Source organism: Protomyctophum parallelum, assembly GCF_964188405.1.
Source record: "Protomyctophum parallelum genome assembly, chromosome: 5".
NCBI classification, from domain to species: domain Eukaryota; kingdom Metazoa; phylum Chordata; class Actinopteri; order Myctophiformes; family Myctophidae; genus Protomyctophum; species Protomyctophum parallelum.
Genome location: NC_139702.1, coordinates 40,681,632 through 40,705,962, shown reverse-complemented (window position 1 = coordinate 40,705,962; position 24,331 = coordinate 40,681,632). Strand labels below are relative to the sequence as shown.

At 42.2% G+C, this 24,331-nt stretch overlaps 1 protein-coding gene across 1 annotated transcript in view; it reads right to left on the bottom strand.

Moving 5' to 3' along the window:
* Positions 1–9,219: 9,219 nt before the first annotated feature.
* Positions 9,220–24,331, bottom strand: part of LOC310859086 (phospholipid phosphatase-related protein type 5-like) — a 97,263-nt gene continuing 82,151 nt past the window's right edge. Inside the window, exons 4-8 of the mRNA XM_083765465.1 lie at positions 22,332–22,452; positions 21,162–21,418; positions 12,264–12,440; positions 11,618–11,754; positions 9,220–9,354 (exon numbers count right to left, since the gene is read on the bottom strand). Of these exons, the coding sequence (XP_083621591.1) occupies positions 9,240–9,354; positions 11,618–11,754; positions 12,264–12,440; positions 21,162–21,418; positions 22,332–22,452 (807 nt within the window). The 3' untranslated portion in view covers positions 9,220–9,239. The remainder of the gene's footprint in view (positions 9,355–11,617; positions 11,755–12,263; positions 12,441–21,161; positions 21,419–22,331; positions 22,453–24,331) is intronic.

Here is a 24,331-nt window from a genome sequence, read left to right as displayed (position 1 = left end):
GCCCTTGCTGTCATACTAAGTGGCTCACTGCGTTCGCAATAAATTACCTTTTTGTTACACTTTTACCAAGTCTCTTGCCTCCAATGTTTGTCATCATGGCCAAGAGCCAACCACATGACAATGTAGAGCTAGTAACTACTAAAGTTTTGGAGTATTGGAAATTGGAAATACCTCACAATTGTACTTAGAGTGCTTTAAGTCAGTGGTTCCCAAACCTTTTCATGTCAAGACCCCCAAATTGACACTAATTAGCTCGCGGACCCCATTTGAAAAGATATGCCAGGGACCCCCATAAGAGAAGATTTCTACAGCAATGATTCTCTATGGCTCTAGCAAGGATTCTCAACCCGTTTAATTTCAAGGACCCCTAGTTTGGCATGCATATTATTCTACAGACCCCCATTTAATTGCATTTCTATCTCTGAGAGCCCAATTTATATTGTAAAATCAATGTTAATTTAACTCTGAGAGTGTACAAACGGAAACAAATGGACCCGTTTGTACACTCAGAGTTACAGACCCATATAAGGGTCCACTTGGTTCAAACTATCATTTAGCTGATGGGTCCCCCGGACCCCAGTCTGGGAACCACTGCTGTAAATGTAATTAGTTCCTTTCCAGCACTGGTATACAGCAACATCCCAGTGTTTGATGTGAGTTAACACATTTTCAGCATGGTTTTTTTTTTGGTTTTTTTTATCATTTTGAAAACATAAATATCTAATTCTCATTAACAGTATTTAAAGAAAAAAAAGTTAATACATGACATATCTTGCTATAAATAATTAATTATGAATAATGTGAGGGTTATTATGTTGACACAATGTATTACATTCACACACACCATTCTTAATTGCATGTAATCACCACTAAGGGGCAGCACCACACTGATGCTGAGTCTCTTGTTGAAGAGCTGTTACCTGATCACATTTATCTTTCAGAAAATGGCACCTCCTCCAAAATCATTGATTAGCAAACTAATATAATCATATGATAGACCAGTGCTTTTCAACCTTCAAGGTCCATTCATTATTCTGCATTTGAGCCACGGACCATGATTTGATGATGAGATTTAGCCTCTCAGACCCAAACTTGTTATTGTTGGATAAGATTCTGTCCATGCAAAATGCCATGCTGTATTGATGTTGGTACCATAGGAGAGATAACATTGATCAAAGACAATTCTTCTACATTCTCTAATTGTGTAGACTTCTTGTAAATTAAGTAATACAGATGTTTTAACAATAATTTAACTTTTGAGAGAGCAGGTCCATCTGGTTTCATTTTACGCTCTCAAGAGTTAAACATCTATACGGTCCGAGCACGAAAATAGCGTTATAGCGTTTGTTCACCACCAAGTGTCACTGTTGCACAGCCTAACACACAGACACGCACAGGCCAGGGAGGGCTTGTACAGTACAGTACAGTACAGTACAGTACAGTACAGTACAGTACAGTACAGTACAGTACAACTCAGTTTAGACAGGTCTGATTTTTTAAAGTATAATATACGGTAAGTATAAAGTCCTTTGACTTATGTCCTTGCTGAATTTCTGAACATTTCAGGTAATAATGCCTTCCTAATATACTGAACAGAATACATGTCTGCTGCCCGGGTAGAAACCACCTAATGTTCATTTTTCAGCAAATAAAAAAATATAATCTTTTCAGGAAATTAAGAAAAACCTTATATTTTGAAAACAAAGCAATACTGCCTCATGAGAGTCATGACATTTGGTGTTGTGTTTATATATTGTCAATTACTTGCATGAGAGCGGGAGATGTGGTGGAGTTAGTTGCTTTAGCACAGAGGTTCCCATTAACCACTGGTACTAGTACCACTGGTGGTACTTGAACCCCCCTCTGATGGTACGCAGAGGAGTGAGTTTCCCCAAAAAGGAGAAAAAAGACAAAAGTGGAATGAAATATTTATATTACTACAGGTAGTTCTTCTGACCAAGAAATTGGTTGAAATAGGCTCTCCAGCCGTGCTGAAATGAGCATGACAGACAGGCAGCACACCTAGCCGTTAATAGAAGATTTGAGAACGGATTAAGCACATTAGAAATATCATCAGTTGTGCTGATTAGTGATTAGACAGAGTTCTGTCAGAGCAGCAGCATTATTGGCTTATAGGAATAGAACAAAAAGGGCAGGTATATGCTCCTGCATTTTTAACATGTATTATGATGGTACTTGGAGAGCCAAATATATTCTGAGGTGGTACTTCAGTATAAAAAGGTCGGGAACCAATGCGTTTAGCAGACAGTTTGTGTCAGGGTTGACGTCACGCTTACCTAGTTGTGACGTCATCCCCTCCTTATATAAGGCATCTTGCCAGAACCGTTCTCTGTCGGATTATAAACTTCAATCAAGTCTGTATGAGAATCTAAACCTAAGCCTTACAACTTAAGCTTTTCTTAACTTGTCCATCTTTAAGGATTTAGCCAAGACCTAACCCTGCAAAAGAGTTCCATCTGGTCAGCACTTTCCGCTCTTGTGATCAAGAATCCAATCCACTTTATAAGAACATTCTCAACCCTTACAGTTTGAGGGTCCAATGGAGTTAAGAGGTTTTGTCCAAAGCATTTTTTTATTACTTTCCATTGGTTCAATATTTTCAAAACAACACACCGACGTAAAGGGTGTTCAATAGCACTGGTTTATGCAAAAATGGAATTAGTTGGTTTCCTCACGACAGCAATATGAAATATGATATCATATTTCGTTATGTAGTAGTTATTTTCCCTTTGGCCATAATATTACAGTGCTTCTACATATCATCTTGACCCAGCAAGTGTTGCTAATTCTTGCTATAGCTGCAGGTTCTGTTGATTTTACACATTCCTGATTTGAATAAAAATGAAAAATGTGTTATAAACTTGAACCGCCTCCCAACAGCTCCCGACATTACACTATCAATGTACAAAACACTGAGTTCTATGAATTATGAATGAATGTTGTGCTGTAGTGCAGTGGTTCTCAACCTGTGGCCCGGGGCCTACTGGTTGGCCATGAGTGTATTGCATGGAGGGCCCCCAAATAAGATTTAAATAATGACAAAAAGTACCAATAAATAAGAACTTATAGTATAGTGTAGCAGAAAAATAACATTCTACACAGAAATGCAATTCAAACTGCTGAGAATGGCAACTGGCATTTATTTTTGGCAAATTGATACAAAACCTGAGAAATCTTAACATGAAAATAATATATTGGGCAATTATGTCGTTTTCTGTCTCGTATTTCCAGCCAGGGCTACAATGAGCTCCTGCTGTGACTGCTGTGTTTAGACAGACACACCTCAGCAGGGGTCCTTCGACAGCTAGCTGTAACTGTAACTGTGTGAGCAGCTAATTATGGCATAATTATTTTTGACGGTTCAACTTAACAGATTGCAAAATTAATTAACAGCTATAGGCTGCTGTATGGTGTGCTCGTTATAAACATAAACCCATATACTGTAGATTCAGCTATACACACAGACGCGTGCACACACACAAACCATTGTGTTTTATTCCTAAACTGCTGTGTCGGAGTACTATATTGCAACATATACCGGTACGTTTGAGCTGCACTGATCCAACACTGTGGTGATCGTGTAACAGTACATTTAAAGTGTAGCCCCTTTTGGGACCCTCCGTTACCTTTTCTGTATTTTGGACGGGGGGCTAACTATATGTAGGTGCTGAGTTACATTTCTGTGAGAATCTTGTGAGAATTTTACTTGAGTATAATTGTATTATTCATATTTTTAAGTGTTTTAGAAAACAGTTTAATACAGTAATGCATTGATAATTGATAATGAAAGTGTTTTAATTTTTATTCATTAATATACCGTACCGGTATTCTTAAAAGCAAATAGCATAGTCTACTCCAGTACTTCTCTAACTCTATAGTACAATTTTGACAGAGCAACATTGGTTGAATAATATTTGACCAGGAATATCTATCTATACTTTGACTCAAGTACTGTACTGGGGTAGCTCTGAGCTATGTTACTCTCTTCCTGCGCTCGCATGAAATGTAGACCAGCCTCTCTTCTGTAGCGAAAATAAAAATAATGTTTTCACTACTCACCAATACAAAGGCAGCTTGTGTTATTAGAAAGCCTACTTTCCTTAGTGGACACACTCTGAGCCCCCCACCACACGTATAAAATGCACTATTTGGCTACTTCACTGCGCCCTCTATACCGATATTGCCAAGAGAAAACCTCAGACAAGATTTGTCCTTCCGGTGGAAAGAAAATCCCTTTCTGGGCAAAATGTGGTGGGGGGGGGCTCAGAGTGCATCCACTAAGGAAAGTAGGCATTCTAACACAAGCCGCCTTTGTATTGGTGAGTAGTGAAAACGTTTTTTATATTTTCGCTACAGATGAGAGGCTGGTCTACATTTCATGCGAGCGCAGGAAGAGAAGATTAACACAGCTCTAATGCATTTAGACGTCACACACGTGTTAATTGCGCTACGGTCCTGCTCAACATCTGGCTACTATCTTACAAGACCGTTTCAGGTATAGCTGGACGTACATTGTTCACAAGATTTAAATAACTGACTCGTGTATACTGTAGGCCTAATAGTACAAAATTACAAAGTGCAGAGCTCCTACCCCTGCGATGCACACGGCTTTGTGGCGTTGTGGTTATCTTGAATCAAGGCGATGGATGGAATGAAGCAGGACGATTGGACTTGAAAAGAAAGATGGAATTTAAAAACAGAGAAAAGGGCAAGAAGTAGCATTGAACAGAAAGAACGGACACATTGTATTACGGCCTTGTAGCATACACGACGTGCAGTGCAGCGGACCAGAATGCACCGGAAAATCTGTCCAGTGCAACTAAACATTTTCATTGGTCGCAACAGTGCGCCTTATATTTAGTAGGTCTGTCGATGTGTGTGTCTGTGGAATTTGCGGATGCACCCAGTCTCGCGTAGCCAGACAACTATTCCACAATCTCCTAATGCTATGTTAATATATTTTGATTATTTTGATTTACAGTATAGTATGATACATTTGTGCGACTCCGAGGATGAAACGGAAGTGGGGAGAAGGCTTCACTTCCGCTTTATCGTTTCTCATGATCAGAGCTTCCGTTCTCCAGACTGTATGACGGAAGCGTTTGAAAATTGCGACCGTACTCCGTAGCAACAGTCTGGCAAGGTGTGCATCTGAAAAGGGCCTGCGCACCAGTGACCTCGCGTCACCAGGCTTTCGATCCACCTCAGAGGAAAGCCTGTTCTGTGTTCCAAAATCGCAGTGTGAACCAGTCTGGAGCGGATGGTAAAAGACGTCATGTTGTAGTCACTGGTTTGTAGTCATCAGGCAGGAAACCACAAGGAATAAGAAGTTCCCATTCATAGTACCGATTCCGCCCTGTGGTTCCCTGCCAGATGACTACAAATCATTGACTACAACATGACGAAAGTTACCATCAGCTCCAGTGCAATTAACAAGGAAGTTAGTCCGGACTCTGGAGCCCTGTCGTGTTGCAAAGATGTAAAGCATTCTGAAATTTGAATGCTTTATAACTGCCTCCACGTGCACCAGTTTGGGTAAACCCAGCTGAAACTAAACAGATCAAGAGAAGCCACATTAAGCACCTGGTCCACATTAATAGGGAAAGAAGCTGACATGAAGGATATTTAAAGGTATATTCAGTTATTTCACTTAATTCAAATATCACTTATTTTTTGTTTTGTTGTGATAATCCTCTCTACTATAGTGTGCTGACCATATAAGGAGTTCCTCCCTGTCCCCAGTTAACCCCTGGGGATCAAAAAACCTTAGGTCCTGATTGGATGAAAGGCTTAGGTCCCAGACAAAAACGAAACCTAAGGTTTCTTGAGTGAAATCACTGAATATACCTTTAAATACAGGTAAATATAAAAAAGAAGCATAGAAGCAAAGTAGAGAAAAGAGCTTGAACTTTATACAAATGGAGCACCAGGAGAAACGTCAGCTCCACGTCAGAACAGGTCGTTCAAAACGACTTGAAACAGTTCAAAGAATGGTCACCTAAATTAAACATCCACTCAAGTGCCGAGATAAACTAACAGCAAAACATTTGTGAGGATCAACTGAGCAACAGAATAGAGAGAAAACATGTCAGTCAGAGCAGAGCTAGGCCTCTTTCTGTGTCTAACCTGGGGACACTCTCTGTCCAGCTCAAATGAAAAAATAAATAAAAACAGCCATGAAGGTAATTGGTAGGAAAGATTCTTCATCTCTTCAGACAATCTATGAGAAAACGATGCTTAGTCTGGCAAATAGTTTTGTCTGATCCTACACATATAACCCTTAGTCTGGAAATAGAGTGTTGTCTGATCCTACACATATTTTATCTTCAGAGTATGAGCTGTTACCCTCCGGTAGACTTTATAGAGCGTGCCGTTGCAAGAGCAACCGCTTCAAACTTTCTTTCCTTCCCACTTCAATTGTTCCATTGCTATATAGTTCATAGCTCTTAGTGGGGTAGGGACTTCTTGACCTTTCGTCTGTTACTTCTTTTTCTTATCTTGTGATACTCTCGTGATACTATACCTTGTGAATACTCTCTCCAATGATTGTACAATGCTGCTAATATTGTGTATTGTCTGTGTGTGTGTGTGTGTGTGTGTGTGTTTTAAAACATTGATGTACTATATATGCACTTTTGCCCAAGACAAATTTCCCCCTCGTGGGACAATAAAGTATATCTCATCTCATCTCATCTCAATCCTCTGAGAACGACGCATAGAATCTGACACAGCACTTTGGGCTGTATTTTCAATGCTCTTTGGCCACTCCGAATAGCTAAATGGCATTGATCACGCCTCCAGGTCTTTAGTTTACTCAAGTTAGGGAATAAGACCTGGTACTTAAGACACGCAAAATACAGCCCTTAGTGTTCTGTGTAGGCCTGTCATATTACATAATCGTCCAATAGCAATTATTTGAGACAATCGCAGTAATTCTTGCATAATCTTCAATCATTTCCAAGTTTTAAAATGTCCATACATTTGTAACGTGTTGTAAGCTTGTATGTAGATCAACTATTTCCGCTATTTTGCATACGCGGTGCGCACTGGCAACTTTCATCTCAGATTTTGGCATGTTCTCCTCGCAACATTAACATTGGATTCAGGGTAAAAAAAGAAATCGTCAATTATTTTTACGTCAATATGATTGACAAGATGGTCCCATCCAATCACCTGCCAAGTAGCTTGAAAAAAGGGACAGCTTTCTTCAGCGATTGGGCTGCAGAGATCCCAGATGGAAGTACGTTGAGAAACAAATGTGATCGTGAAGCAAGCGTCTCTTCCATCTGGCGGAGTCAGGTTAGTTTTAAGATGTTCCTATCCTCGGTCCCATGCAGCCTTACTCATCTGTGAAGTCAGAGAAAAGCCTGGTCACAAGCTAAGGCAGAGAGTGCATCGGTGGAAGTGTCCGGCCGGAAAACATCCGTCAGATGCATTTCCTCCGGATACGATATTTTTCGACCAGTCACAAGACTTGTTGTAAACACATTTGTATACACATTATCAACGACATTTTCTTGAGCGGTATACTTCCACCAAAATCCTGCTACTTCCGCCGATACACTCTGCACAGCGTAGGACCGTACAGTAGGTCTTGCCCAGCGTGAGATGTTCCTATGTGATTGATGACCCATAGATTATGTCCAGCACAGCGCTAGTGGGTGTAAAGATCCCTTACATCCTTTCCTTGTATACATCATCATAGATCATACAATTTACAACAAAAAGATTCAACTCAAATAAATGCCTCAAAACACAATAATAAACAGTACAATCCACCAAAGCAATAAACTCGTTCCTCTGCAAAGTAATTTACAAAAGTGCCGTTCTCTTTGAGAAGTCTTTGAAGCCTTAATTGCCACTTCACGCACGTTCACCCATTTCGGGGAGAAGGAAAAGAAATCTAGTTAGACCATACAACAATTTACAACTGTACCTCCTCTTTAATTAATTAAAATGTCCATTTGACTTAATGTCTTTTTTATTATTAATATTATTATTCCTGAGAGTTGAGGACTGTCAATCAGCAGTAGGGGTATACTTTCATCCCTAATATTAGTCTCAGCTGAGAGTTTTTAGTTCCAGCTGTATGTAGTTTAGGATGGCTGTGGACGGACGCAGAGAACACGGGACAGGTATACAACGTATTGCTTCCACAGCTCATCAACAGTCTTGGTGAGTCTTCCGCTGGCTCTGGGTTCTGGGGTGTTTCACCCAAAAAGGAAAACAGGAGACTGACTTTGACACGCAACGGGAGGATATATATAGTTGTTTTTCCCCCCTACAAATAAAAGTAAATAAATAAATAAATGGAAGATTTTTCTGTACTTCAAAAAAAGTAATAAAACAATTATTCCATAACTAAAAAAATAAAATACAGAATAACCCTAGAACACTAAACATGGGCCCAGGCCGTAGCGTAACGGTCTGGGCACCGGACTGGTGATCCAGTCGCGGTGTGCCGCGGGTTCGACTCCCGGACCCGACACGGCCTTTACCGCATGTCATCCCCCCATCTCTCTCCCGTTTCCTGTCAGCCTACTTTCTATCCCTTAAAAAAATCAATAAAGGCGTAAGCCGCAAAAAAATATCTTTAAAAAAAAAAGAACACTAAACATGGATGATTTTCACTCGGACAATCATGTTTATGTGATTTTCATAATGTTGAACCTTCAGGATGCTCGATCATAGAAGGTAGGCAGGCGTATTTCCATGGCCACATCCCTGTATTTTACTACAGGCAGGTGTTCGGATGCATTTCTCCCAGGCTTAGTAATAGAGGGTAAAACAAAATAATCCCATACTCTCACAATGGTGCCGGGGAGTATGGGAGTATGTTTAAAAAACATTCCCAAAAAAGAATACAAATAAAAATAATAATCATAATAATCATAAATTGTTTCCCCAGTAATTTCATGAATAAAGAAGAACTACAAAGAAATTAAGTAGTGAAAATAGGCGTCCTGCAAGCTCACAACACAACACGGCGCAAACTATTTCAGTATAGTTTAGTTCCCAGAGAGAAATATCTTTTGGCTCACGGACTAATCAGTTTGGGAACCACTGGCTTAGACTCGAGGATGTGAACCAGCTGGAAAGGACCGGGGCTCATCATAAGACAGCTCTCCGTCTTCACACCTGGGTGGATCTGGCTCGTCGCAGAGGGCGCCGTCCTTCGGGGTGGGCCAGACAGGGGGCGGGGTGTCCAGGGGGCAGGTCTAGACTGCGCTGGTGAGGCAGCGCCGCGAGGGGAGGAGAACGTCGGGTGGGGCGGGGGGCGGGATTTGCTGATGGTCATGTGACCTCAGAGTACGGTAGCCCTGGAGTCTGAGTCTGAGCGGGGGAAAGGAAAAGACGAGAGACAGACAGACAGACAGACAGACAGACAGGAGACAAACAAGAGACAAACAGACAGACGGACAAACAGGCAGGCAGGCAGGCAGGCAGGCAGGCAGGCAGGCAGGCAGGCAGGCAGACAAGACAAACAGGAGGCAGGCAGGCAGGCAGGCAGACAAGACAAACAGGAGGCAGGCAGACAGGCAGGCAGGCAGGCAGGCAGGCAGGCAGGCGGGCGGGCGGGAAAGAGGGAGAGAGAAGAGAAGAGAAGTTAGTAGTACACAAAATCAAACAATGGGAAAACAGTCTGAAATAGTAGCCTATATATTGATAAAATTCCATACATTAGAAAACAAATGTTTAATAAGTAGTGAAAATAGCCGATCACAAGCTCACAACGTGGCGCTAAGTTTGTTCATATGCTATTTTCACTGGTTTTGTCCTGGGGAGAACATCAAATTTCTCGTTTGAGTCACGGACTAAGACGTTTGGTAACGACTGGTTTAAAAGAAACACGGTCTAGGACAAAATATGTGACCATATTTATGCAGGCAACTCACGTATAACCATATCACCAGGGGACTACAAGCACCAAGTAAAATGCAACCATTGGATGTGCCAGCATTTTCGTAAAAACAAAAAACAAAAAAACACACACAGACAAATCTGTAGTAGTTATTTTTGGAGCCAAGAAAGAACGATTAAAATGCAGTGCTAAGTTTCAAGCTTCAAAAACCACAGCCCAAGCCAGCAATCTTGATGTAGTCATGGACTCTGAGCTGAATTTAAACAGCCACATTAAGACCATTATAAAGTCAGCCTGTACTACTGTCACCTTAAAAAACATTTATCAGGGTTTAAAGGACTCGTGTCTCTGGATTTGTGAAAACTAGTCCGTACATTAATCTTCAGATAACGGTGTCTCCCTGAAGGAAACGCATCAGACGACGCAGTCTGAACGCTGCTACTCAAGTCTTACTAATACCCTATAGCCTAGGAGGACACTGGTTCAAGTCCTTACTAATACCCTATAGCCTAGGACACTGGTTCAAGTCCTTACTAATACCCTATAGCCTAGGACACTGGTTCAATTCCTTACTAATACCCTATAGCCTAGGACACTGGTTCAAGTCCTTACTAATACCCTATAGCGTAGGACACTGGTTCACAAACACTGTCCTTACTAATACCCTATAGCCTAGGACACTGGTTCAAGTCCTTACTAAGAATACTGGACTACTCGCCCCCGGTGCTTGCCCGTTTTTCCTCCCGGAATTTTCCTCAGTGAGGGGGATAACTTGTAATATGCTATTGGCTGTTTGTATTCTTTTTGGAAAAATATAAAAAGATACTCCTGTGGAAAGGCTATATTATTTGACTTATATTGAACCTATAAACAATTTAGTATTATTTAGTATATGTAAGGTTTTGCCCCCTCAAATGGTACCTCGAGTCGTCAGATAATCCCCACATATCCTACAACAACTTCTGTGAACAGACTTCACTGTAGTAGCTTTTCATAAATTATATTTGTACTTAGGCTGTTCTGCTGTCATGAAAGTTTATAGTTAGGCTAGAGAAATTCAAAGTCCAGCCGTCTGCTGTCCAGCCTCTCCCACCCCTCACTGGGGAGAATTCTGGGAGTAAAACAGAAACAGGGCGAGTAGTCTTGTTACCCTTACTAATACCCTATAGCCTATAGCCTAGGACATTGGTTCACAAACACTGTCCTTACTAATACCCTATAGCCTAGGACACTGGTTCAAGTCCTTACTAATACCCTATAGCCTAGGACATTGGTTCACAAACACTGTCCTTAATACCCTATAGCCTAGGACACTGGTTCACAAACACTGGGTCGGGACCCATTTATGGGTCACGGACCACTTTTTATGGATCACGACTTGAGTAAAAATCCCATTTTCTTTTCCTACAATCATTTTTTTTTAAATAAATAATCTTGTAACAAAACAAACAAACACATCTAAGTAAGTATAGCCAATCTACAAGCTCGCAACGTGGTCGTGGTGCAAAGTGACGCATTGTGTGCTTGTAAATCTGCTATTTTCCCTAGTTTGGGTCCCGGGCAAACGTCTAATTTCTTTTTTGGGGTGACCACTGACTTAATAGACCCATATTATGTTCCATTTGGACTACTAACGTTGAGAACCAGTGTAAATCCTTAAATACTTTGTGCAACAGTTCAACCCACCCATGCAGTGCTGATCCACCACTACCCCTTACCTGGAGCCCACTTAACTTTTCGAGTGGACTCTCCACGCGCGGCAACGTGATGAGGGGCAGTCCAAAGGAAGGCTCCGCCCCCCGCTGCATGGGGGGCGGAGCCGACACACAGGCCAGCTGGGTCGGCCGAAAGTTGTTGATCACACACGTCACCTGGTGGTGAGCAGAGGGAAGACAGGTGTACGTCACACACCATCTCTGGTGCAAAATATTGTACTTTTATTGTGAGCTGCTATATTGCTATATTTTCAAAAGATGTTTAAACATTTGAAAACTTGAAATGGGACATTCTGCATAATAATTTGGTACTTTAAGTACATTTTGATACCAATGATTTTGTATTTTTACTCAAGTATACACATTTTGAATTCCATGACTTTTACTTGCAACGGAGTACGTTCTATTGCAATATTGATACTTTTCCTTAAGGAAAAAACTTTTTTTTCCGAAAAAGAGAAGGGAACCCGCACACTCATATGCTCCAAAAGTTTATTTATCTTTATTATAAATAAGCTTTTGGAGCATATGAGTGTGCGGGTTCCCTTCTCTTTTTTTGAACCCAGCACCTCCACTAAGTGATTTTACTATAGTTTCTGTAAAACATTGTTTTTCCACCAGAGAGGGGGTTCTCTGGTCTCCTATACTGTAGCTCCCGTCCTTACCAGGAAGGCAGCGATGGCTCCCCCGGTCAGGAATCCAGCCAGCACGTCGGCCCAGTGGTTCCTGTACTCCGTGACTCTCACCACGCCCACCAGCACGGCGAGGGACAGCACCACCAGGCACAGCGTGGGCTTGGTCAGACGCGTGCCTTTGGTCCGGAACACCAGCGTCACATACATCTACAGTCACACATGAATGATGCACATTAAAGAACACCAGCGTCACATACATCTACAGTCACACATGAATGATGCACATTAAAGAACACCAGCGTCACATATACGTCTATAGGAGACAGAGACGGTCACACATGATGTACATTAAAACTCATAGAACGCCAAGAACTTCATTAACGTGGTTTTCATGAACTCTCTGAGTGCTAAGGACTTCTTTTACGTGCTATTTAGCCTCCTATTAATTGATAACATTATTGCGAGCGCAGGTCGCATTTACTATGAAATCGTGCATTTCCCGTCAGTCAGTCAGTCAGTTCAGTCAATCAGTCATCACGTGACATCATCAAGGATGGAGATCCCTGATGTCATCAATATTGGCCAGCAACTCTACATCTGACCTCAAACCCTTCGATCTCCATAATATGGACTGACATTCCATATGTTGATCCTTCCCCATCCATCCTTCCTCTTTCGATGTCTCCCTTTTGACTGATACCTGTCCATTTAAACTCTATACGGGCCTGCCCCAAAGTTATTAGTGCACCCGCGCTCGGCAGCCGGTGAAAATAGAGTTACAGGTACAGGCCCGAAAAATAAGATCTTAATCCCCATGCCACAGTGCCAGCGCTCGCCCAGCAGTCTGCTGTCACCCATTCAGACATGTTGACCTTACCCCCCATTCCAAAGCGCCAGCGCTCGCCCAGCAGTCTGCTGTCACCCATTCAGATATGTTGATCTTACCCCCCATTCCAAAGCGCCAGCGCTCGCCCAGCAGTCTGCTGTCACCCATTCAGATATGTTGATCTGACCCCCCATTCCAAAGCGCCAGCGCTCGCCCAGCAGTCTGCTGTCACCCAGGCGGATGTTTGCACGTGACCTCGCTGCCCAGCAGCCAATCAAATCATCACTGTATGGGGTGATCAGCCAATCATCAGCCAATGTTTGTGTTCACAAAAACACCCAAAGCTGGGCATAGGAGTGAAATATCCTGCATGTCTCTGCCAGTGTTTCTTTTTCTTTCAAAATGGTCTCTGCACTGGTGGAAAGGAGGGTCACAAGTCACAACCCTCAAGTGTTTCCCTAGAATTAAATAAACATTGATTGATTGTCGAGTCCAATCTGGAATACAATACCAGCGTTTTTAAAGGTCACACATGCAATGCAGCAGATGTACAGATGGTGATGGATAGGATATTTCAGAATGAGTTAATTATTCAACCAAGGTCTGTGTTACAAGAGCACCACAGATCCTCCGACCCCCATAACCTAATACATGTGTCCGTGTGCACACAGCACGCACGCTGCCCTCCGAGCTGAGTGAGTGAGCGGCAACTATAGTAAACGACCTTCTCCTACTTCCATTCATTTCTTAATTCCACTGCCTCCAACCCGAGGAAGCTCCTCTCCATGCACCTGCTACTCAACATTAATAAACTAATATACTACATTTGTTGAGTATATATGGAACACAGCCTCGCATTGCACCTTTCTAAACACAATTTACATGACCTACTGTGAAGCTGTTCACAAAAGTTTGACCTTACTTTCCTACTACAGGCCATGGAAAATACGCCTTATACGTCCTCTCTGGGGAGGGGGGGGGGGGGTACTACCTGTCAGTGGGGAGTGTTGGCTGAAGAAGGAATATCAACATCCTAATACATCCTAATACTGGGGGGTCAAATCGTGACAGGCAAAATATGACCCCCCAGTCAAAAAACACTGTTTGAAATAGACACTCATGCTTTCCAAGGTGTGATTTGGGTTTGAGCTCACATGCCCTGTTGATGGATGGGGTAACTACCTGTCAGTGGGGAGTGTTGGCTGGGAGGAGGAGTAGGACTAAGGCCCTATAGGTCCTCTCTGGGGGGGGGGGGGGGGGGGGGGGGGGGGGGGGGTACTACCTGTCAGTGGGGAGTGTTGGCTGATGAAAGAATATCAACATCCTAATACTGGGGGGTCAAATCATGACAGGCAAGTCCTGCTGTCAAAAAACACTTTGTTTGAAATAGCAGATCTACAAGCTCATAGTGCGGCACTGAGTGCCGCACTACAAGCTTGTAGGTCTGCTATTTCTGAAAAATCGTGAAAATGTAGTGCAAATCTTTGAATATATATTCTTTCACAAACGTTTTACACTCAAATCTTTGCTTCTGGTGGGGTCACTGGAACTACATATTTGCAGATGGGACTCCACGGCCAAATACAGATAATTGACATGACATAAAAAAGGTTGAGCACCAGAAAGCTGTCATGATTTAGAAGACATTTGTAGAATCGAGCTCAGGTCTAAATGGGTTAACCCGCAGCTATATGTCAATGACAAGAAGACTAGAAATATTGATTACTATTGATTCAGAAAAGTAATTAGCTGATATTTACCTATATCTATAGTTATAGGGTAACGCTTGCTTCCACTATGGTGGGCGATTCAAATGTTTCCCTTCTTTAGCTGTGTTTTTCTCGGAATCGAAGCTCAGATTGAGGTGATATGAGGTGAGGGACAATGTTAGGAGCTCAATAAAACATCAGTGCGACCTCGCAGTAACTATATTAGAGCTACTCAATTAATTAAATGAATCTAAATGGTTAAAATGTTGGATGAAGTTACAATGGGTTTGTAAGCTTTGTATAGGAAGGGAGGCGTGTCTGTTACAATTATGAATATCAAATACTGAATCCAGCAACTTAAAAACTGTCTGGGGTGCTCACAAAAGCAGACGTTAAAATGACCCCAAACATGTCTGAAAGTGAAATGTCCTTTTAATCCAGGGCCATTGAACTGCTACATGGGAGTGTGTTAAACAAATGATCGCCACATCGTTGTTGCCTTGAGATGCTTTGCATAACAACTTTCCGGGCGATTAAATATTACATTTCCATGGAATAAACAACAAAAGCAATATGAAAATGCTTGTGAGTGCAGGTGTGCAACAAGCAACACAAGTGGGAGGAGGAGGGATAGTTAGAGGAAGCAAAGTCGAGAGTTGGTCGTCATTTTTGTGTGTCTGCGGTCCAGGGTGTCAGGGAGTCAAGCAGCTCTCCTTGGACCTTTTTAGAGTTCATCATTTGGAGGATCTGCTCTCATCGGGAAGACCAGTGACCGTCTGAAGAGACTTCACCAAAACACCCGACTCAAGAGAAGACCAGTGACCGTCTGAAGAGACTTCACCAAAACACCCGACTCAAGAGAAGACCAGTGACCGTCTGAAGAGACTTCACCAAAACACCCGACTCAAGAGAAGACCAGTGACCGTCTGAAGAGACTTCACCAAAACACCCGACTCAAGAGAAGACCAGTGACCGTCTGAAGAGACTTCAACAAAACACTCGACTCAAGAGACCTGAGACACTCTGCTGGCCTCTAAAATGTGAGATCACTTTTAACCTCGTGTTCATTGTTCATTTAGAATAGTTGTTGTTTTCAGAAGAACACGTGAGAAGAGTTGTTTTACGATGTTGTGTCATTGTTATTATCCCATTTTGGGTGGGATCCCCTTTTGGTGTTTTAAGCATTCTGTTCTACTTTAGCTATTGAAAAATAGCAGATCTACAAGCTCCTTGTAGGTCTGCTATTTTTGAAAAGTCGTGAAAATGTGGCGCAAATCTTTGAATATATATTTCAGAGCGAACATTTTACTAAAATATTGGCTTCTGGGGGGGTCCCTGGAACTACATATTTTGAGATGGGGCTCCGTGGCCCAATAGAGATAATTCTGGGGGTCCTTAGGATTAGGATTTAGAAGCCTTTTTTAAAATCGACCTCAGTCCAAAAAACTGCGCTCAAATCCAGCCATTGTGTGTCCTCTCTTCCGTAGGCCTACCGGTCACATGGCAAACCTACTGAGTCTTAATATGAACGACACGCTGCAGGCGAATGGCACCGACGACTCCACCTCAGCAATAGAGATTGCTAGGCACTTTGTGCTCCTCCTGAGTCTCCCCATCAACAGCTACGTTCTGTGGCTGATACTGAGTGGAGCTGTAGGGGAGATAGCCTCCGAGTTATTTTATCTCAATCTGATCCTCTCTCTCCTGCCCTCTGTATTCTACTTTGCATACTACTTCACACACAACTTCATTTTTTTTAACTGTTATCCAATTTACTTTGATTTCGTTTTTCTTCTTCTCCGTCCCATCGTTCCAGTGTTGTATCTGTGTGGAGCGTTACATAGAGGTGGTTCACCCCGTGGTGTTTCTCAGGTACAAGGCTCTTCGGTACAACAAAGTGGCCTGTTGCTGCGCCATCTGTCCGATCGGACCGGCATTCAGCTCGGTTGCAATTTGGTCGCTACGAGCGTTTGTTTATGTCTCCCTGGGCTTTTGCGTGGTGTGCATTGCTGTTAGGGCTGCGAATCTTTAGGTGTCCCACGATTCGATTCGATTTCCGATTCTTGGGGTGACGATTCGATTAAAAAACGATCTTTTCGATTTTTCCGATTCTCGATTCAAACAAGACTTTTTTTTCAGATTCTAAAGCAGTTTTTTTTATTTTTTATTAAAAACAATTAAATAGAATTTTAGCATGATCTACTCCAGTCTTCTGGCATGAAAGCAGAGTACATTTAGTAAAAAGCTTGTATAATTGTAAAGGTTTTATCAACTGAATGATTTAAACACAAGGTTAAATCCAAGAGTAAGAACATGTCTAATTTATTTAGCTTGCACAAATTTGAACCAGTACAAAAGTTACAAAATCTCGTCTCACTCAATACCAGAACAATACATTAGTATTAAAACAGGTGTAAAATAAATACAATTGGCAGGCTTAGCTTAGCTGGTAGTAAATGCACTATGCAGAAACCCAGGCCATAATGCATTGCATGCACAGGTATCGATTTTTGGAAAATGAGAATCTATTCTGAATCGGACGGCATTAGAATCGCGATTCTAACTCGAATCGATTTTTTTTTGACAGGCCTAATTGCTGTGGTGTCTTTCTGCTGCCTCTCTGTCCTCAGGGCTCTGAAACAGCCTGGACCAGGAGAAGGACAGAGGGACGGTGGAGATGGAAACGACCTGAAGAGCTTTTAAAATCATTCTGATCAGCTTGGTAGTGATGTCAGTGACTATAATGACCCTTATTGTCTCCACCAGGCCGAAGGCATGTGGGGAGAGTATGTTTTGCACTCCGTCCGTCCGTGTGTCCGTGGGCAGCTAATCTCGGCCAACGTTAACCCGGTCGATGCCACATTTTGCACACACACTCCCTGGATGCCAACGATGAACCTCTGCCCCAAACTTTCCAGAACGGCCTGTTATAGCGCCACCAGGAGGCCGCTTTGTGCAAAACAAGTTTTTGCACAGTACACCTACAGATTTTGTCCAAACATCACGCAAATTGGTACACAGTCTCTCTAGAGCCATTCAACGAAACCGGTCTTTCAGATTTCTCAGACTCCATCCTGATTGGTTAAGATTGGCTTCCAAAGTTCACAGGAGTGCTCAGTTTCAAACAAAATGCTGCAAATCATGAACACATCGCGTGATTTCCGTGAAATTGTGCACCCACATTCCCACTAGGCCGAGGACAAAATGCCACATGAACAATTTCAACTCAGACTCAAGGTGGCGCTATAACTGGCCGAAAAGTGTTTTTACCTCTAACTGCACGGATCTGTGGATAACTTTGTATACCAACTCCAAGGCCAAGGAAAAACCTTTGCCTGGAATTTTTCACATCTGCTCTTTATAGCGCCACCAGGAGGCCCACATATGTAAAACACATTTTCTATTATTACTCCTTCAGATTTTATCCAAATTTCACGCAAATCGGTATACACTATCTCCATAGTCATGTGATCAACACGGAGCGCCACCATTTCCCATCTTCCATCCTGATTGGGTAAGATTGGCTTCCAAAGCTCACACGATTCGTCCATTTCGAAAAAAGGCCACAAATCACAAACACAGTGTGCAATTTCCGTTAAATTATACACGCACATTTTCACTAGGCCGAGGACGACATGCCACAATTTTTTCCTCAAAATCAGCCTCACGGTGGCGCTATAACAGGCCAATTCCTGTTTTTAGCTATAACTCCATCGATCTGTATACAACTTATGTATGCACACATGGAAAAACATTGTACCTGCATCCCTCCAACACGAACCTCCGGCCCAAATCTTCCTCAACAGCCTGTTATAGCGCCACCATGAGGCCACAACCTGACCTGCCCTGGTGGAGACCTGTGCCGATTGGCACTTTGTCTAGTTCCCGATGTTTTGATTGGACTGCTGGGTTATCTTTCCATCACAGCTGTAGTAGTCACGTCTACAATAGCCATGATGTCAGTGTTTGTTCATCCTTTGCTCTACATGCACAAAGGGGGTGCATACTTAGTTTAGACTAGTCATTGGTTAGACATGGGTTAAGGTTAGGTTTAGGTGTGCTGCCCCGTGGGAGGTTAGGTTTAGGGTGAGGGTTTGAGATATGTTGTAGTTGTAGGACTAATGACTGGTCTAAACCAAAAGCTGTCTAAACGAAGTACTGCACCCTGGGAAGCTGGGAAGCTGCCGTGCTTCAAGGTGCTCTGAAAAGCAGGATAGATCTCTTACCAGACCGGGGTGTTTTTGTTTATTGAATTATTCATAGAGAAAACATTTACTTACACATGCTGAATGCATGTGTATCTATTAATTACGTGCACAAAAGCGGAAACGATCGCTCCTCCAGTGGAGCAGGTAACAGCAGGTGATTTGACACCTCTTTATGAAACGATAGTGAACATTTAAAGTAACTGTTACAGGATGCACACAAAGAGATATAACTGTTCTATTACTATACTACTATTAGAGCGTGACACAAAAAAAATACAAGACTGGAAAACTACACTTTTCTTTCAAAGTGGAGTCAGTTGCTGTTGTGTATAGTATAGTGTGTATGTATGCGTGTGCCTCTGCACACTGTACTGCTCCCAGGAACACATTTTGACCTTAAATAAACTTGAATCTTTGTACTGTAAACGGCCACTTTTCCCTTCATCTTTATCCTTTTAGTATAATAGTTATGTTAGTATATAATTTGAATATGGCATATGGCAGAAACGTTCATTTGTCATATAAGCATCCGCGGGACACATGAGCCTAACGTCATGAATTCATACATACTCTCTCCCTTATATTATCAAAGACATCATTGAAACATCGGTTGCATTTGTTTTTAGAAAGTAACGTGCCACCCGGCCGGCAGGCAGTGGCATCACAGGGTTCCGCCATCTTCAACGGTTGTTGACAAGGCAGCGAGCTCTGGCCAATTAGGGCGTTTCCATGGGGCGGGTCTTGGCGTTACCATGGAATTAAAGCAAAATTAAATCTCACGACTGAAAAATATTGCTAGGCCAAGTCCTAATGTGAAATTTGTGAAACAGAGTGGAAAGAGCCGCCACACACACTAGCACTACATGTGTGTCCTACACACACACACACACACACACACACACACACACACACACACACACACACACACACACACACACACACACACACACACACACACACACACACACACACACACACACACACACACAATAATGTAAAATTATGATGTTTTGGTAGCCATACAGCTAAGCAGTTGAAGACATGCTGTTATGAAATATCTGAGATCATAATAGGGTTTTATGGAATACTGAAATAACTACTAACCGAAAATAGCCTATCAACAACACATCGCGCTGCGACGTGTTGTAAGCTTGTAGATAGGCTATTTTTGGTGCAGGACACACTTCTATCGAATACATGCTGACTTCTATATGGAATACAAATGACTGAAATCAGTCGTGGTGACTGAGAACTTTAAATCATGCGTTACATACGGGAGCTGGCTCAAAATATGTTATTCTGGCAATTCAGTGAATCGAAATGAAAATTGTTAGGCTAGGGAGGGACTAGTGGAGAAGAGATCCAGTATAACTAAAATACAAGTCATTTTATGCTTTGTTGGATGCAAAATTACGACGTCATCAAGGCCTGCCAAAATACATTTTTGTCGACTACATCAGGCGGCAGTGCCTCAGGGATAGAGTGGCCGGTAGAGTGGCCGGGTTCGATCCCGGGCTCCCCCAGAGTTAGTGTCGAAGTATCCTTGATCAAGACTCTGAACCCCTAATAGCTCCCGATGTGCAGGTTGGTGCCCTGCATGGTTTCCTCCACCATTGGTGTGTGAATGGGTGAATATAATACATGCAAAGCGCTTTGGATAAAAGCGCTATATAAATGCACCATTTACCATTTTAAATTAACTGTAGATTTAAGTCGACTAAAATCTTATGATATTTAGTTGACTAAAACATGATCATCAGGTACTATGATTATACTAGTAGACATTTTTTTTAGTCGACTAAATCTACAGTTGATTTAGTAGACTAAAAATGTATTTTGATGCCTTGATGACGTAATTACTGTTTTTATAGTTGCTGAAAATAGCAGATCTACAAGCTCACAACACGTCGCGAGTGTAAAATGACTTATATACTGGATCTCGTCCACAAGTCCCTTCCTAACATTTTAGTCTAGTTTTTATTTAGTTGACAAAATTGTCAGTATATTTAGTCTTACTTGTAGTCGTCATCGCTTAGTTTTCATTCAGTTTCCATTTAGTTTCCGTCAGTGTAAAAAAGGTAGTCGACGAACATTTTCCGTCTTAGTTTTAGTCGACGAAATCAACACTGCATAAAACTAAAATCAAAACGTGGTGTCAAAATCAACCCCCCATGGTTCTTCCTACCACGGTGTAGACGGCGGAATAGAGGCTGAGCGCCGCGTCCTTGGAGGGGAAGGACTTGCGCGCCGAGGCCACCAGGTAGGGGTTCCCCGTGCACGCGCCGCGCTGCTCCCCCGTCACGTAGTGCAGCGGAGAGTGGCAGCCCAGCGCCGTGTAGTTGGGCTTGCAGGCGGTCAGGAAGTGAGGCGTCTGGTTCCCCGTCACCACCTGGCCCGCGTTGGCGAAGATGGTGGTGGCGAAGAGGCCGAAGGAGTAGACGCCTGGCGTGTGTGGGATTTATATTAACGAGATGGGAGACGGGGGGAGGGAGGGAGGGGGGAGAGAGAGAGACAGACAGAGACAGAGAGATATATTGAGTAAGTGAGACTGACTGACTGAAATTGGAAGTTCCAAATTCTACTCCAAGCTACTCAGAGGCAAATATTATTCCACTACAATTATTTGAAATCTACTATGGTGACTTTTGATTTTTATTATTACAAAACACACTATAATAACTTAACATTTCAAAATACATTTTGAAAGCTTTGTGAAATGGGACATTCTGTGTAATGAGTACTTTTGGAACGTAAGTATATTTTGGCCTTACGTACTGCAGTATTGATACTTTTACTTTTACTATTTTTCCACTACTGACAGAGAATGAGAATGACATGAGAACGGAGCAGGACGTGAATAATTGAACAAAGATAGATTAGATGGAAGGGATAATTCACAACATGATGGAGTGACAAAAGGAAATGTCAAAGTGAAAATAGTGACGGAGCCACTGGAATAAGATTGGTGTCTGAAAGAATAATTAAGGGCTGAAATTAAATGGACCTGGAAGGGCTTTACTGTGATATCGGTTTTATAATACGGGGTTATAATTATGTCCCAGTTTTCAACTCGGAGGCTTTTCTTTTTTCCTAATTCATCCTTAGGAAGTACAGATAAGAATATGGATTGACCCTCACTCACTCACATTTTTCTCTTACATCAAGAGAAAATTGTTGACCAAGGATTGTGGACATGGTCAATGTGTATAGAGGCTAAAGTACAAAAGAGAGCAGACAATGAATAGAATATAAAAAAAATAAGTGGGAGGTGGGAGTGAAGGCAAAGTCGACTCGGTTTGAATCCTTGACAGAAATCTATTGAGGTTTTCTGATCCGAAGGCCTGCTACAACTAACCGAGGAAGCGTACGATTCTGCGGAGGAGGGGGTTGAAGTAGCAGCAGTCAGCCGTCACTATGGTCTTCTCCTGAGCCCCGTCTGACTTCACCAGGAAACCCGACACCTCCCCAATCAGGATCTACAGGAAACAAAAGTAAAAAAAGTACCGCTACACATATTCAATGGATCACAAAGTCCGGACATCAAAAGCACGGTCATCTGAGAACGCCAGTGCACCTATAGACCTTTCTCAGAGGACTATGAGGTGCCTAACCGGTTTATAATTGATCACTAATTCACCAATACGTTGTGGAATATAGAGCGGAGAGTCAATGAATGAATGAATGAATCAATAAATCAATCTACTTGCATATTAAGCAGATGCAACATGTTGAGCTTGTCCATCTGCTATTATCAGCAAAAGCTAAAGTGGTTATGATACAACAGATGAACCTCAATGTCTTCCCAAAGACGCAAAATTCTTTACCAAATTAATCATTTTCATTCCACCTCAACAAAACCTACAATAAATCAGTTGAATAAAGTGGGATAAAAAAACACCACATTTAAAAAAAAATCCTTTGACATGAAAATGTTGCTGCAAAGCATATAGCCTACTTATTTTTCAGCAAGGTCTTTATGTTTCTATCACGTCCCCCCAAAAAAAGCAAATCACCATAACCATGGCTTTTGCTCTGCATCTATGGCCTTAACCCACCCTCAAAATAATATCCTCCTACAGCAGACAGACACCCAAACATCAGGACAATGTCTTGGCAGTTTGAAAACATTGCGCTCATTTCCTTTGACGTCGGCGTGGTAAATTGATTAATATCAGTCAACACATTGGTTAATAGCCCACCACCACGCTCTGAAGAGCGAAGCCTCGGCTGATCACAGGACCCCCGCTGACAGACACATGGCACGTAGATGTGGGTTGTATCCTCATGCAATATGCATGGACCAGGGCCAGGAGGCGCGTGGGATGATGCTAATAAGCTTCCATCGTGATGCATGAAGGGCTCGGTTTTTGGGGATAGCACTGATGCTGATGCCGATACATGATCAGAATGCCGGATGAAACGCTTGTCGTCGTGCAAGTGCAGGTTTCTGGGATTCATATTTACGTATAGACAAATAAATTACTTCAATTCAATTCGAAGGGCTTTATTGGCATGAGAAAACATACGTTTACATTGCCAAAGCAAAAAATGGAACAACGATATGTATGTACGATTGAAAGTCGGTCAGAATATCCAATAGATCAATTTCTATGTACCGACTCGAGGCATGGAAGGGATTATTACACAATTATCATCAATGATCATCAATCAATTGTACTGTGAAATGACCGCAATTCAGTTTAGACATTTGGCACACTACACTCTCTCATCTGGAGTGATTTACAAATGTGCAAGTATAAGGCTGGGGTCCAAGTAACCAGTGGTGTAAACTAAAGTAGTTCAATACATTTACTCAAGTACTAGCTGTACATTTTGAGAAAAGTTAACATTAGGCCTAGTGGAGTGTATTCCAATTTATTTCCACTAATGCAAATATTGTACTTTTTACTCCACTACAATTATTGTATTGATGTGGTACAGTACCATAGGTCCAGGAGATACAGTAACCGACAGTAACATTCTCTAATTGTGTAAACATCTACAATTAAATTGTACGCTGAGAGCGTAAAATGAAACCAAATAGACCTGGCTGTAATATTTGGTTTCATTTTTACACTCTCAAGAGTGAAAGATCTATAAGGGTCCATTTGATTTGGTTACCAACTCTCCACTGGTGGTCCGCGGACCACTGAAAACCACTGCAATAGAAGGTTCTTCAGTTCCAGTACTTTGAGGCCTGAGGTTTTGGCTGTGGCTTACCGCCTGAGGCAATGACAATATCAGCCACAAGGGGGCAATAGTGGGTTAGAGAAGCAGACCAGACGAGGATGGCCAGAAGGCTGTCAGCATGAATTTCTGCTTCTGGAGATGAAATGACATGAATAATAGATATTT